The 15,953-nt window shown below is 35.3% G+C and overlaps 2 protein-coding genes across 6 annotated transcripts in view; one reads left to right on the top strand and one right to left on the bottom strand.

Annotated features, from left to right (window-relative positions):
* Nucleotides 1-8,847, bottom strand: part of hs6st3b (heparan sulfate 6-O-sulfotransferase 3b) — a 97,625-nt gene extending 88,778 nt beyond the window's left edge. Inside the window, exons 1-2 of the mRNA XM_023951028.2 lie at nt 8,728-8,847; nt 7,135-8,268 (exon numbers count right to left, since the gene is read on the bottom strand). Of these exons, the coding sequence (XP_023806796.1) occupies nt 7,135-7,679 (545 nt within the window). The 5' untranslated portion in view covers nt 7,680-8,268; nt 8,728-8,847. The remainder of the gene's footprint in view (nt 1-7,134; nt 8,269-8,727) is intronic.
* A 210-nt stretch (nt 8,848-9,057) lies between these two features.
* The window catches only part of uggt2 (UDP-glucose glycoprotein glucosyltransferase 2), a 50,305-nt gene continuing 43,409 nt past the window's right edge, over nt 9,058-15,953 (top strand). For all 5 annotated transcript variants that reach the window (XM_020712947.3, XM_011489835.4, XM_011489837.4 and 2 more), the window contains exons 1-5: nt 9,058-9,681; nt 10,930-11,012; nt 11,107-11,237; nt 13,726-13,838; nt 13,946-14,123. In XM_020712947.3, coding sequence (XP_020568606.1) covers nt 9,551-9,681; nt 10,930-11,012; nt 11,107-11,237; nt 13,726-13,838; nt 13,946-14,123 — 636 coding nt within the window. In that variant the 5' untranslated portion in view covers nt 9,058-9,550. The remainder of the gene's footprint in view (nt 9,682-10,929; nt 11,013-11,106; nt 11,238-13,725; nt 13,839-13,945; nt 14,124-15,953) is intronic.

Raw genomic sequence — 15,953 nt, forward strand, 5'->3', positions numbered from 1 at the left:
GAGCTGCCTCAAGTTAAACGAAAATGTTTTTTATATAAGAAATCTAAAAAAAACTATGTATCTAATCTCTTGATATACCTGGTTTATTTAATTTCTTCGATCTCTTCGTTTAGATTAAAGTCCCACTTCGATCATACTTTGTTCTTCTTTAAAAAGAGTCCCTGTACGTCGTTTAATTGTAATTTTGACGTTTCTAGGTAAAATGTAAAAAACAACAGTAGTTTTCTATGACATAGTTTCTGCAGAGCGGCAGAAGTTCATTAGAAATTTGTTTCCTAGGTTTTCCTGGCTTAAAGCCCCACACAACCCCAACCAAACATTACCGGTGCAACAAAAATGGCAAGCAATATTGGAGCCATATCCAGCCGTACAGTTTGATTCAGATTCCAGCTTGGACGAGAAAAACTAAGACGCACTTGGATCTAGTCGTCTACAAGTGCATCAGAATGGACCAGAGCAGGGAGCTTGTGGCTTGCCAATTGTAGGTCTAACATCAGAACTACAAGCTTTTTTACCGATTGTATTTTTTCGTCTCCTCTTGATCCACAATGATTTAAGTAAGAAATACTCAGAAATTCAATTTTTTTTATATATGCTCTCCATCGTGAGAAAAATACCAAAAATACAATTTTCCTCAGAGTTGGTCTTTAATGTTGCTGTGAACTATAGGATAAACTCTAATGGGGAATCATGACCTCTTTTGAATGATTTGCAAAATATTTATTCCAATCGAAAATCAGCAACATTGAATAAACATTTATTTAAGGAAATTTTTGTGAAGACGTGACTTGATTAATATGTAACGGAACGCAGTCTTGAAAGAACCATTATTTAAAATGTCTTTGAAGTCTTTTTCTTTTTGCATCAAGGCTGATAAGAAATATAGTTTGTCTAAAGATTTTGAAAAAGGAGTCCAGTTCTCATATGTCATTTTTAAAATCTGGTTATATTTAAATTGTTGGGCTATCTCTAAGCTAAGACAAGTGGACTCAACATAAACGTACTTTGGAAAATTAATCCTAAGAGGAAAAGTCTGAAAATCATCAGTCAAATCAGTAACTAATATGAACTTCCGCCTAACGCATTGCTTTGCTATACACTCTGAATGTTTGCCAACTATAAATCAACATTGTACCTGATATTTATGAAAATGAACTAATATCCTCCCTTCTTTTCTTGAAGAATTAATTATTTTTTTCCGAACCTTTTTCTTCTCGGAAAGTTTGACGTGCCTACCTTCTATTATTCTGTAGTCTATTTAACATTGACCCTACAGAAATAGAAATTAGCAATAGGAGTGAATCAGGCACATGTTTTCTTCAACTTAAAAAATAACAAGATTCTTATTATTTTATGTTTTTATTTAGCAAAAGACGCCAGTATATAGATCGATATTGAGTGTTTTAGTTTTTCTGTTTATTCTTGTTTTTCCTTTACATTATTCAGTTTGTAAGTAGACATACTAGTTGAATAATGCCTGAATGACTAAGCTAGTCCTTTTGACGTGATATAGTGATATTGCAGAATGATTAGGTTGGAGTGAGTGGTGTAAAAAATATCATTTTCTAAATGGGAAATGAGGGCAGGCTTACTCTGCTGCAACAGTCCCGCCCACAACTCCGAGATGAATTTCTAATGGACTACTGCAGAAAAGATATCCTAGAAAACAACACAGATTTCTCAATTTTGGCTAAAAACAGCATTATCATAATTAAAAGACAGTTGTGAATTATTTTATGGCAGATCAAAAAATGAATGGAGAGGGACTATTAGCCAGATAGCATCTGTTTTAGAGTTTGTGCTTCTGTCTGTGTCATTAATACTTTCCAGATTTTCAGCTGTTTTCACCCAATGACAGAAAGCCAAGTGCTGCTGTTAGGAAGCCGTTGTGAACGCCTGCTGTGACATTTGAAAAACTCCTGGCAGAGACTTCTTTACTGTCCCCACCTCACTAAACGCCGTTTGTCCTGTGGCTCTCTCCGTCTCTCTCTCATGCTTGTCTGAATGAAGAGCGAGGGACATTAGCGGAATAGTGACCACTGTCTGAATGACGAAAGGCCGCTGTTTTAGCAGATTGATGTTGCCATTAGTGTTGCAAATCTCAAGTCAGAAAAGGGTTTTAGTTGCAGCAGAACTACACCCATGATTGGTTTCTCTGTACTTCTGAGCTCAACATCTATTATGCATAACCAACAAGGAAACTGCTAATGCAGGTTGTATAATTAATTGATTAAAAATGCAGTATAAGCATAAAATTACTGAGACTGCACCGGGAAACAAGGACTAAATAGGCTAACATGAACAGGATGTCTTAAAAGGGAGGCATTTACCTCAGCGCTTTAAACATTGTACTTATGGATATTTATGGAAAATAAAACATGACTCGTGATATTTTTCTGCATAATGTCAAAGTTTCTTTTAAAACACTATTCTATATATATGTATATATATGTATACACATATATATATATATATGTATTCACACACACACACATACATATATATATATGTATTCACACACACACACATACATATATATACATACATACATACATACATACATACATACATACATACATACATACATACATACATACATACATACATACATACATACATACATACATACATACATACATATATATATATATATATATATATATATATATATATATATATATATATATATATATATATATATATATATATATATATATATATATATATATATATATATATATATATATATATATACATATACATATATATATATATATATATATACATATATATATACATATATATATATATATATATATATATATATATATATACATATATATATATATACACATATATATATACATATATATATATATATATATATATATATAGAGAGAGAGAGAGAGAGAGAGAGAGAGAGAGGGATGGAAACATCAGGAGGAAAGCCTCAAGCAAGGAAAGCATAACCAGTTGTTTCTAAAGAATGTAAATGTTTCTTGGAATACAATACTTGATGGACAGATGAAGCCTGTCCTGAGGCTTTTTGGATGAGAGACACCAAAAAAATAAAAAAACAAAATAAAATAAAAAACAACAGCAAATGTTAACCCATTGTTGATAAAAAATATGCATCAAATCACTTATACTCCACACTTACATTAATATTACATGTACTGAACATAACAGTAACAAATGTTTCGTTTTTTTCTCCGTCATATCGTGAAATGAATTCAGGCGTTAGGGGGTCAGAAATCTGAATTTAAAAATAATCCGTAAAACTACCAGTACTGGCAGATTAGATGGAAACCAAATGATTTATTTTGCTTTCTAGAAGAAAACCTTCACTTTCATCTGAAAACAAAACTGGATGCATGTGCTGTAAAGCAAGTCAGTTCCCATTTACTCAATGTTTAATATATTCTCTTTATAGCAGACATACGCACATTCTTACTGGCTTGTTAAAATAACAACATTGTGATTGTATATTTATGGAAACTGTGATGGAGTGGGTCATGGTAAAGTTACCTCTTTTTCTTAAATAAAATCCAACATAGAGCAAAAGATGAAGCCCTGGACCACAGAAATATTGATTGAAAGAAACAGAGGACAGATCATGGCTTTTGGCTGTCAACATCTGAGCAAGATAAATTATTTTAGATCCCAGAATAAATGGGTGCGTTCCACTAACTCATGCTTGTTAGTTTTGCCTTTGTGACAGATTTAGTGACAGAATTTCTAATCAATATAAAATATTCGTGACTAACTGATCTGAAATTAGTTTTATATAAGTGACTGGATCACGTTTAAGGATAATCTGTTTAGGGTAATTACATTCAGTGAATCCTTTGGAGATCTTTGTATGGAGTTTACCATTTTCTTCATATGCAAGCATTTGTTAGCTCTGCTATTTCCGAAAACAAGCTTTACAGGTTATTATGAAACTTTGACCTATCATTTGGAGTGTACATGTCTGTGTAAATATCTTTCATTGATGTATCTTGGGTTCAACTTGGCTTAACTTGAAATAAGACTCCAGCATCCTTATACAACCTTTTCTTTTTTTTTTTTGCTTTAATCTTCTTTTTATTGGGGTAATTTCAGTTAGTTCTTGGAGAACAAAAAGTGTATATGTTTTTACTGTATGAGGATCAATATGATCTAATGTACTATAAATGCATTTAAAAAGTATTTATATTTATTTCATATTTATATTTATTACTGATGAAACTGCATGATGATTTCAAAGGCACTCCAAGGCCTCCATAGTTTTAATGTAGAAATGAGTTCAGGTAAACATTGAAGTCAGTTGGCAACCCCTGCACTTGGTAGTTTTTCTATTTTATTTCAGAAAGCAGCAGTTGGAAACCGTCTGGACTCGGACAGCTTCATCTGCGGTTACTCAAACACAGAACCAGAGATTTGGATTGCTTTACAGGAATCACTGTGTAATTGAATAAATGTTGAGCCTGTCTGCTTAAGAGTAGTAGTTTCACCCACACCTAACAAGAACCTTAGAGAATATAGGAGTGGAATAAAAAATATAAAGATGGAGAACTTAGAAATAGTTGTGCTAAAAATTATTATTAAATTTGCACATACTGTAAAAAATAAAAAATAAAACTGTTTAAATGTTTGACATTCACTTCTTTTTGTACTGATAAGCTAACATTAAAGCCACAATAGCAGAACCAAAAGTTGGTCCAGTCACTGGTTTGTAAATAGGTGTGAGTATCAGCTTCTAAATTAGTTTCAACTCAAATAAATTATAATCTATTAAAGATTTTGATATTCATTCAAATTTCCATTCAATTACAAACTTTGGTTATTTATGAATATTATTTTTGCATAAAAAGCTTTTTTAATTAAATGAAAAAAAATCTTACATTAAAAAATAACTTAAAAGGAGTCCCTTGCCTCAAAAGAGATAAAAGCAATATTTTGCAGTTGATTCACAGATTTGACAAATTAACATAGATTTTCAAATTAATCATTACATTTTCTGTTAATTTAATTGACATTTTTCTTTACTCAGCCCTATTTGTAAATGAGTATAATTTCTGGTGACATCTGTAAGAGCTCGCCAGGGGTGGAAACTTTTTGTAAAATGAAGCAGTCTATGATTGGTCAGGTTTTTGAAGACATTATCTACTCAGTGGTCTTTTACTTGAGTATAGTATCAAAAATCTGTTTGTTTTTTTAGTGTCTTTATGATATTGTCCATGAATGATTTCAGGCTAGACTAGTTGGACATTGAACATATGCCAACCAGACATCCAAAGAGCTGCTGAAACCATCTTAGAGGAACACAACATACTCGATCAGATAAACTTTACAGTGCGGCACTATGAGGAACTGTCTCCAGAAAGCCCAGTGGCTGCTCCACTTCTCCCCTGACTGACAGCACACTCCAGTCCCGCCGCAGAGTTCGACACACGCAATGATCCAGCCTGACACGCCTGACCTTTCCAGGGCCACACGGCTAGCTCGCCATGCGGCACACCAGGCTCGACTGAAAAGGCCACACAGGTTATGCCATCACAGCCCCGCAATGCTTCTCCTTACTGCCACCTCAGGACCCAAAAAAATGTACATCTTTGGGAAAAAAAAATCTGAAAGACTGGAAAGCCGCTTGACAATTTCCCCCAAAGCTGAGGAACAGGTAAAGTTTTTTTAGACAACTAAGTTTCTCATAGGTAACCTTTTTTTTTGTACTTTGACCTAATCAATATTTTAATAAAGGCATTTCTCAATTATGAGGATGACATTTGCATAACGCTTTCAGTCATTTCACTGAGTAGAGGTGCTTCATAAAGATGCTGCCTTGAGAGAGTGCGTCTAGTTTAATGACATGTCTGCCAACAGTCTTTGTCGTGGAAGTGTAATCTCAGAAAGGATGGAGCAGGAGCCACTAAAGGACAAACATCCAGAGGATTGTAAGTGCAGAGCAGGCGCTGCAGCTGTGAAATGAAGAGCTGTCGCATCCAGTGAGCACTTTGCTAAGTAAAGAAAACACTTGGCACAGCAGAAATAAATCATGTGCTTGTGTATTTTGCTGAATGATTGTATTTTTTTATAGAAGAGAGAAGGGTATTCTCTGCAGTTCAAAAATCCAGCTTAGGTGTTGGTCAGTTCTCTTGGTCTTTCATCCATGCCCTGAAAAAGTGGCTTTATAAATGGATTTTTTTCAGTCACTAACCTGAACTGTGACGTGATTATAAAATGTGCATAGTAGAAATGTTTAAGCAAAATTCACAGTAAATTGCTAGTACAGCCATTGCATTGTGTATTGCAACTTGAAATAGGTTTTTAAATATAGAAAAATATCAGTCAAAAAAAATTAATGCATGCAGAAATATTCTAAACTCAACTGTTAAGTCTTTTTTTCTGAAAAAACCCTCTAAAAACATATCATACAAAAGAAAACTACATAAAAAAGTTTAGTTTTAGTGGAAAATGTGTACAAAATACTTATTTGAATTATTTCAGCTACTTAAATCTGATATTCATTGGATAGATTTGTGTTCAATTTAGTGATATGCATAATAAAAAAATTGTAACCAAGGTTACACAGAAACAAGTTGATTGAAGTAGAAAATTCTGAAGACTAAATTACTTAAAATGCAAAATGCCAGAAATTGGCAGGTTTTGCTTTAGATCAGGGATCTGCAACCAGAGGCTATGAGCCACATGTGACTCTTTTATCCCACCATTGTGGCTCTTCGGCTTCAAAGTAAAAAGCTAACGGTTTGAATAAATAGGTTTAAGTTTTGTCATTTATTTTTAGATTTAGACATTTGGCCCACAAGCCGGACTTTGGACATGCCTGCTTTACAGTACAACTGCGGGACAGCAGGATGTACTTTATTTTGAAAGGAACTTGTATATGTTACTTTCCAAAGTAATAAAAATAAAATATTACACTTTTAGAATTAAATTATTGAAAAAATATAAGCTGCATAAATAAATGGCTTAATGGCCACAAATGTATAAATAAAGTGTTAGAAATCCATGAATACTTTCTATTTTGATATTAAGCCGCATCATGATGAGGCTTTTAATGTGAAAATGAACTTTTTGAAGGGGTCCCAGGGGCCCCAGAACTTCCTCGCGCATCAGAAACTCGCTTGTTACCTCTTCTTGCTCTGGGCCTCCTTCTTGTCCATCACGACGGGAACACAGTTCGTCAGCTCGGTCCAGTCCGCGTGCAGCCCGCAGCTCCAGCCGGTGGAGAACCGGGAGAAGAGCCAGCTCTCCTTCTTCCCCGGCCGGTGGCAGGTGCATTTCTTCTGGCCCGCCTTGCAGTCGCACGGCTGCTCCAAGCGAATATTCCTCACCAGGTGTCTCCCGAAAGTGGTCCCCCCTGTCTTCTGGATGTGCAAAAACACAATCACGTCGTCCCCTCTGATGTTGAACTCCACATGGCGGTCGAGGTCTCTGTCGGTGAAGTTGAATTTGGACGGTATTCTTGGAGGCGCGTCATCCTCCAGGTCTTGGTCCCTGTAGAAGTCGTCGGTGTCCTGATACGGGGATGGGAGCAGGCTCACTCCGCGGAATTTCTCCTCCGTCTTAAAGTGGCACGAATTGCTGCCCGCCGGACAAATGTACTGGTACCCGATCATAACGAAGAGGACTGCCAAGACGGGGACCAAAACGAGCTTGTTGGATCTATCATCCATTATCTCACCCAAGTGTCTTCATTCCATTACCGTGAATAATTGGCTGCACTCGGGGACTCTTCCCTGATCAATATCCCTCCAAGCATCAGACAGATTAAAGGTGCTTTTTACCTGAATGCCACATGTTGAGCATCCTCCAAAAGCGCACGCGGGCTGCAAAAGCCTTCAAAAGTCACGGCGTTTCAATGTTTTGCCGTCCAACTTCTGCAGCCGGTGAGGGGCTGCGTCGGTCCTGACGACTCCCATGCTCCCGAGTCAAGTTCAACAACGAAGCCACGTGAAGAATCAGAGAGTGTCTTTGGAGTTTCTGTCCTCTTTCGTTTGAGCGCCGATCCTGCGCAGGCTAAAAAGATGATCAGTGTACGAGCTTACTTCGGAAAAGATCGCGCGTCTCGGAGTGATGAACTCGGTCCTTCGGCAGCAGCAGCAGCAGCAGCAGCATCCTCTGCAGGCGCAGATGCTCTGACTCTGTGCTGCATGGAGCAGAGCTCTGAGAGGCTGCTGCTGCATCCCAACCGACAAAGGCGCGTCCTGCTGTGGCCGTGGATGGACTGGGAGAGCCAATCTATCCAGAATTGTATTTCTTCTTCTTCACAGAACACAAAGCGGAAAAAAAACAACATTAAATGAACATCACTTATAGGTTCTCCCAAATGACATTTTAGATATGAAACTATTTTATCCCACAGTTTTGGTGACTTCTATACCTCTACAAGCCATATTTAAGAATGTATTGCTTGAAAAAAAATAACCACAAAGAGTATTAAAAAACATTTTTTCTTTTTTAATATCTTTAAAAAATTAGTCTTAAACCACCAAATTTGCTCAGAATTAAGTCTGGCAAGTAATTATAGTTTTATTAGTGTAAAAATGGAAAAAACCTATAGTTTCCACACTCACGCAGTTTACATGAATTTTCCACACATAAAATATTACCAACATCCTCCTTTAGCCTCCTGTATAGTTAATAAAAAGAATATTTGTATTTAAATATAATTTTATATAATTTTAAAAATCATTTGTATTTACAATTATTGTAAGTATTTACCAGTGTAAGTCTGTAGGAAGTCTCGCTGGCTCACTACCTGATATATAAAAAACCCAAATAACATTTAAAGGGCACTGATTTTGCAAAAAACGTTTGAACATCAGCGGTTGTTCATTTAGCTGCCTGTTTTTATGCCTGAAAGATTTGAGCTTCACAATTACATCTTACTTCCCCCTACTACCACAATTTTAATTGATATTTAAGTAAAAACCTAAAAAAAAATGCAAAATTTATTTTATACATTTTAATACCTTTTTTTTAAAACATATACATTCAACACGAATAACAATCCTTGCAAGGCACCCCAATTTGTGCTGTCCCTCGAAACTCGCTAGCCGCTAGCTTAGTTCATGTTCTGCTGGTGTGAAATCCTGAATTCTTCGCTTTTTATGGAAGCAGATAGGCATCACATGTGGGGTAGAAAAATGCGTTTGATGGTAAAAATATCAGCATTTAAATGTCTTTCATCCCCACAATGACGCGTTTAAGCCTTTGCAGTACTGTCACTTTAGATATTCTACTGTACCGTTATTCCTCTTGACAGAGTTCACTTCAGATTTATTTACAGCTAAACTAACTTTAGCACTTTAACAACTCTTCGCGTCTCAATTAGCGGCTTTTATTGCGGATGGTTTAAAACGTTAAAACAACAGCAAAATGCCCCATTTACTGCCGTCTCTGTTAAAAGTTCAAATTGTGATGGTTTATTGTTAATCTGTGTAGCAACGTTGTGTTTGGGGGTTATGCTTTTGAGTACGTGGCAGTGACTGACATCTCTGCTAGTAAAAGCTAAGGACTTTAGTGGCGGAGTGTTTGTTCCACTATGACATTGAAGAGCGTTATAACGCTGACCCTGCTGCTGCTGAATGCGCATCAAGCAAAGTCAACATCGAAAGGCGTCACTGCCAGTCTGAAAGCGAAGTGGAGCATGACCCCGTTCCTTCTGGAGACCAGGTACAGCAGTGTTTCTGTGAGAATAATGCAGCATGGACTCTCAATGACAACACCAGCACGGATGGAAATGTTAAGACCATAAACTCTCAATAGATTTGATTTTCATCAACTATTTACTAAGTCTTTCTGTGAGGAAAAGCATGATCTTTCTTTTAATTTTGAATTAATTAAGGGTAATTAACACTTAAGTACTTTGTGATTGTGTAATTATACCTTAATTGCTAAATATTTAAGGATTAAAGCATCCCAATACCTAATATGTAGGGAAATTTATCTTACTTTTTTTTTTTTTTTTACTTAAAAGATCAATACAGATCACAAACACTACTTTGTAAGTTTAAAAAATTAAGAAAAAAAATCCCCAAATGTTATTTTCATCTTAAAGGAAATAAAATATAATAAACTTTGAAAAATTAATGACACAAGTAATGTAATATACAATAAAAATAATAATAATAATAATAATAATAATAATAATAATAATAATAATAAAGCTACAGTCTACAAAACCTAGCCTCAGTATTGGAAGAATACAAAAACTAGATTTCCAATGCTTTATAATTAGGATGACATTTTAATAATTCTATCATGGGCAAGAATGAGTACTCTTATTTCACAAATATATATATATATATATATATATATATATATATATATATATATATATATATATATATATATATATATATATATATATATATATATATATTGAATTGAAAAAATGTTAGAATTTGTGTGACATTCTCTTGTATTGTCATTACAAAGTTCTGTGACTTTAACTTTTAAATGTCCATTTATTATTAGTGTTCTATTAATTGGAAATGTGCAATATCTAAAATAAAAATATATGAATATATTTTAAAAAAGGCGATGCTCACGATCTGAAATTTAAAACAAATGATATTTTTCATCAGCCTAAATAATTAGGCTACCTGTTTTATTTTTGTTTTGTTTTTCATATTTAGGAATTATACATTTGAAAAACAAAATTGAATTTTTAAAAATATAATTTTATCCATCAAGGACAAACTCCATCAGGAGAAAAGGTCAAAAAGTGAATTTTCTAACTTTACTGGATGTAATGTTTAGGCTTTTGTGAAAAAGTCACCTGTGAACAGGCAATTCTGTCTCTTTAGTGTTTGGAAATGCTCTGCTATCATAGTCCAGACTGCATTAAAAGAGAAGTGATGGCAAATTATTAAAACAAATGAAAATACTAAAATAGGTCCTCATTTTTTCTCTATGCAGTGAATTTATTGGAGAAGATGGAAATGAGAAATTCTGGCAGTTTGTCGACACGGTGAAGGAACTGACAGTCTACAAGCAAGGAGGTTTGTGTTCTTTCTAATAGTATGCGTTAATCCAGGTCAAATCGATCTTTTTCTTTTCAAATCTTTTACTTTGTTTCCAATGTTGATCCCACAGAGTCGGTTCGCTCGTATTACAACTTGATCATAAAGAAAGCAGGACAGTTCCTCACTGATCTTCAAGCTCACCTCCTCAGATTTGCTCTGGCCCTGCGCTCTTACTCACCTGCGATCCATTCATCGCAGCAGGTACTGCCTTTGTTTATTTATTAAAAAAGGTAAAGACATAAAAATGTTTTTCAGAAGTGGGTTTTTAATGTAAGAAAGACCTGGTTCATGCTGCAGATGTTACTTTAGATAGGACTAATCAAACAGTTGTTCTTAAGTTCTTGCAGTCATGGAACATTTTCTCAAAAGGCCGTGAATATTCCTAAAGGATTGAGTCGGTCAAGAGTCAAACTGAGCATGTGCAAAGGCAGCATGTGACACACATGTAGAGCATTTCATCCTGATCCATATTAGAATATTACACCACAAATAAAGAATGCTAGAGAAGAAACAAAAAGCAAAAACATTGTGCTCAAACTTTGTGGTGCATTCATTTTCATGTTCAGTTCATAGATCCTCACCTGTACAGTTATTATTTTTTAAATCTTGTAACGGTACAGGTCGATTTGATTAACAACTCTGCTCAGTCAGATCAATCTGGTTGGATTGTAGGAATGTAATTAAGTCAATTATTTGTTACACCCTAAATACAACAGAATAACACATTTTGTGTATCAATTCTGATTTTTAGTTGAAGGGAGTCTGTGGTGAAACTATCAATAGACTGCTCCACTTGACGCTTCTTCTGGGTTTAATTCAACAAAAACTGAAGGACTTCTGTCATGTGTTGGCTTGGTAGTAATAAACGGTGAGGAGAGTCTTGGTAAACTATTGAATATTTACAGACTTTTTTATGATCTGGAACGTTTTAATTGTAATCCATGTTGATTTATTGAAAACGAAGCAGAACAAAATAAAAAATGGAGGAGGGAACTCCTCCACCTCCCCACCCAGCACCCCTCCATCATCTTCCAACGCATCCCAATTAAAACAATCCATCTCTTTGGTTCATTTTCGTTATTCATGTCTTATGTTTAACCCATGATATAAATTGTAATTTAGATGGTTAGATGATAACGCTTTAATACATCTACACCCAATCACGCTGCACAAACAAATGACACGCCACTGGGTCTATCAGGAAACTAGAAATCCAAAACTTAACACAACACAGTTCTTAAATGAACATATACTAGGCGATGTTAAGCTACAAATAAATTTAAAAAGTTAAGATTCCTCAATATTTATCTGACTGGCTCCTACACAAAGCAGAACAAAACCAAACATGGAAGCTAGTCAATACATCCAATGGCATGAATGGAAAGCCAGTATTCATTCTTTTATAAGAATTTCTGCATGAAGACCGACAATCTGGGTCTTATGGTTTCCTTTGTTGGTCTGAAACAGCTGGAAAACAGCACAGTGCTTCTTTGACGGGTTTTTGCACAAATGATGACGCAAATCAAAATGATCAATTTTACAACTGTGGAGGTTGTGTTTGCTTGCTCATCTGGAGGTTTCAACTATGTCTTCACACAATGTAATCGTTTTTAATGCTGCCTGTCAAGTCAAACGATTAGGCAGTTTGTTTAGGCTGTTTGGACTCCACCATTATGTAGTGAGAAAGTTGGGAATCATGGAGGAAAATTCACTTTTCCAGGAAATGTCATACTCAGAACTTGTTCAGATGAAACCCCAAAGCTAAATGTTCCGTGCAGTAAATAATTTACCACCAGTAAAAGCATGAATTCTGCTGGAAGCTATAGTCTCCTGTTCCTATAGAGATCATTTCAAAGAATCTTGGCTTTTCTGTGTTGTATCTGAATAAAGCCTAATATTCATAGCTTCCTGACTCCCAGCAATGCAAATTTGTCCGCTGTAGAGGACATTTCTAAACCTGAATATTAACTCTTTTTTGGTTTCTACAGAGGACATTTAGGGCTTTTTAAATTAATTAAATATGAAGGGGTGGGGCTCTGGGAATTTTAATTTTTTGGTGGATTTAAAAAAAAGGTTTTCTCGAGTTGACAGGAAGGAAGTGGAAGCAAATTTCTCTTTCAAATGGCTGAAGTGGGAATGGAAAACTGCTTTTTCCAGAACAAAGCTGCTGAAAACCAGATGAAAATATGGAGACAAAGAGTTCAAATGTTAGGAATTGTGGGTAAAAGGCATTTGTTTTGAAGTCAAACGAGAACTTAATATTAAAACCATGTCACTGAGTGCCAAACTGCTGAAAATGAGAAAACATCTTGATCTGACCTAGTGATAGGTAAGCATTTCTGTTATACACATGCATGAACCTGTTATTTTGGATGGAGGAAATCCTTCACAGTGGTGTTGTATCACTCAATACTTCATTACTTCATTAGTTGTCCTTTAAACTACTTCCTTGATGATTGGTATTTCAAATCTGCATCTTTTTTTCTTCTTCTTTCTTTAACAAAGTTGTGCAAAAGCGCAGTAAGACACTTGCTGTTCATCTGTCGCTGCTCGTGCCTATTTTAGAACTTTGTAAGGTCAAGTGGATTTTTGAATTAGGTCTTAAAATAAAACGCTTTAAACTCAAGACGAACTCACTTTATTATTTACATAATTCTGTTTAACATGTTCTCCTCTCTGCTCTGAACAGATAGCCAGTGATGAGCCTCCGCCGGAGGGATGCTCTGCCTTTGTTTCCATCCACGGACAACAAAGCTGCAGCACCAAGGACATCAAAAAGCTCCTTAAGGCTGCTGCAGGCAGGTAACATGGAAAACAGCTGGTTTGATTTCTTTTGCAGCCAAAAGCACCAGGAGCAGACAAAGTTTGGTTTCCTTCACTGACTCGAAGCATCTTTTGGATGTTTGCAGGTCAAAACCATACTTGTACAAGAATGATCACACATATCCAGGAGTCAATAAAAGTGATTTGCCAGTAGTGATTTTGTATGCGGAGATTGGAACAAAGAAGTTTAGCTCTTTTCATAAAGTGCTGACAGAAAAAGCAGAGGAGGGGAAACTTGTCTATGTGTTGCGGCATTTCTTGGCGGTGAGTTCTCCTTTTTTTCCAGTTTTTTTTTTCTCCCTTCATGACCCTTAGGGTCAAAAACACATCTACATTTATTGTGTTTTTTATAAAGCTGTGTTCACCCTTTAATTGTAGATATTCAGGTATTTTCACAAGTGCTTCTTTGATACTCTGCAGCTGCTGAATTACTTCTGCAGGTCAGCTATACGTACGTCTCACATGGTGTTAGTCTTTCCGCTGTAGAAGCTGCCTTCCCCAGCAGGAGACAAGAGGATGCCCCAGAAACTGTTTGGCAATGAAACAAAACAAAACAAAACCCCAAAAAATCCACTATTTTGTTCCACCAACGCAAACAGCAGGGAGCTTTTTCCAAATGTTAAATCTTGTGTACAGTTTCTTTTCATTGAGTTTGAAACGAAGTAAGTTTGGTTAACTTTGCTGTCATCTGGAGTTCCTTAAAATGTGTTCATTTAAAATGAGACCTTTCTTTTCCCAAAGTGAGCTCTTTGCCATCCAAACAGAAACCCATTAAGTGGTGGGAGGAATCTGCATTCACCAAAACACTGTTTTCTTTTGTTTCTCGGAACATAAAAGATGGAAAATGATGTCAGACTTATTTCATTTTCCCCTCACAAAGTGAATATTTGTTTCCAAACAGGTTTAACAATTCTGTAATTCAGAATAAACTATTACTAAGTATTACAAGATTTAAAATCACAAAAAAACAATTGGGGCAATAGGAAGGAGCCAGAGGGGTAAGGGAAGAATTCTGATGTGGCCTGGTGTATCTTCTTTTGCACAAAACAATTTGTCTTTTTTGTTCACCTATCCTGTTTTTTGAGCAAGTCTTGTCAGAATAAAACAACTAATTCTATATACCGTATTTTCCGGACTATAAGTCGCTCCGGAGTATAAGTCACACCAGCCCAAAAAATGCTTTATAAAGTAGAAAAAAACACAGAAAAGTCGCACTGGACTATAAGTCGCATTTTGACGGGAAATTTATCTGACAAAATCTGAGACCAAGAACTAATAAGTTCCACAACCTCATATGACACAATCATAGCAAACTGTTTATCTCAAAATTTCACAGTAATTCTTTCTCATATTTATTTATTCCTTTCATGAAGCATCATTGGCCAACTAATACTCTGTTTTCATCCTGTATTTGTAGAAACAGTTGTCATTTTTATTGCATTACTGAATCTATGAAATCATTGGAAAATAGAATATTATGTTTTTAGCCTTCAAGATCTTACTGGAAAAAAAAGTTTGCTGATTCTCTGAGTCACTTAACATACTCTTAACACTTAACATACCTCATACATCAAATTGACCCAGGAACATCATCTCTGTTCCTCACAAATGAAGATAACAGGAGGGTTAACAATGTATTTATTTCAATTTATTACTAATATAAGTCGCTGCGGAGTATAAGTCGCACCCTTTGCCAAACTATGAAAAAAAGGGCGACTTATAGTCCGTAAAATACGGTATTAATAGAGTAAAATTCACTAATTCTGTAAGGGCCTCTTTCTTTTTGACGTTGTCTAATTTAAATACCTGCTTTGAACATTTGAACATCTTTGAACCAACCAAAAGTGTTTCACTTGCAGTATTAAAGGATTTGGCCCTACCAGTGCTCTGGAGGAATTTTTTGTGTTTTTTTTTGTCTTCACTTTTTGGCTTTAATTTGTTATGTTAGATTTTTTATTAAGTTGTAATTAGTAAATTTCGGTTGAATCTGCTGTTTATATTTGCTGTTTATTTATGAAACTGTTTTTTTTTCCTCCTAAAAATTAATTTGTACTTGAAAAAATGTATAAACAAACAAAATCAAGTTCAATTCCA

Source organism: Oryzias latipes, chromosome 21 (genome assembly GCF_053564925.1).
Source record: "Oryzias latipes strain Hd-rR chromosome 21, Olatipes_Hd-rR_3.1".
Taxonomy (NCBI): Eukaryota; Metazoa; Chordata; class Actinopteri; order Beloniformes; family Adrianichthyidae; genus Oryzias; species Oryzias latipes.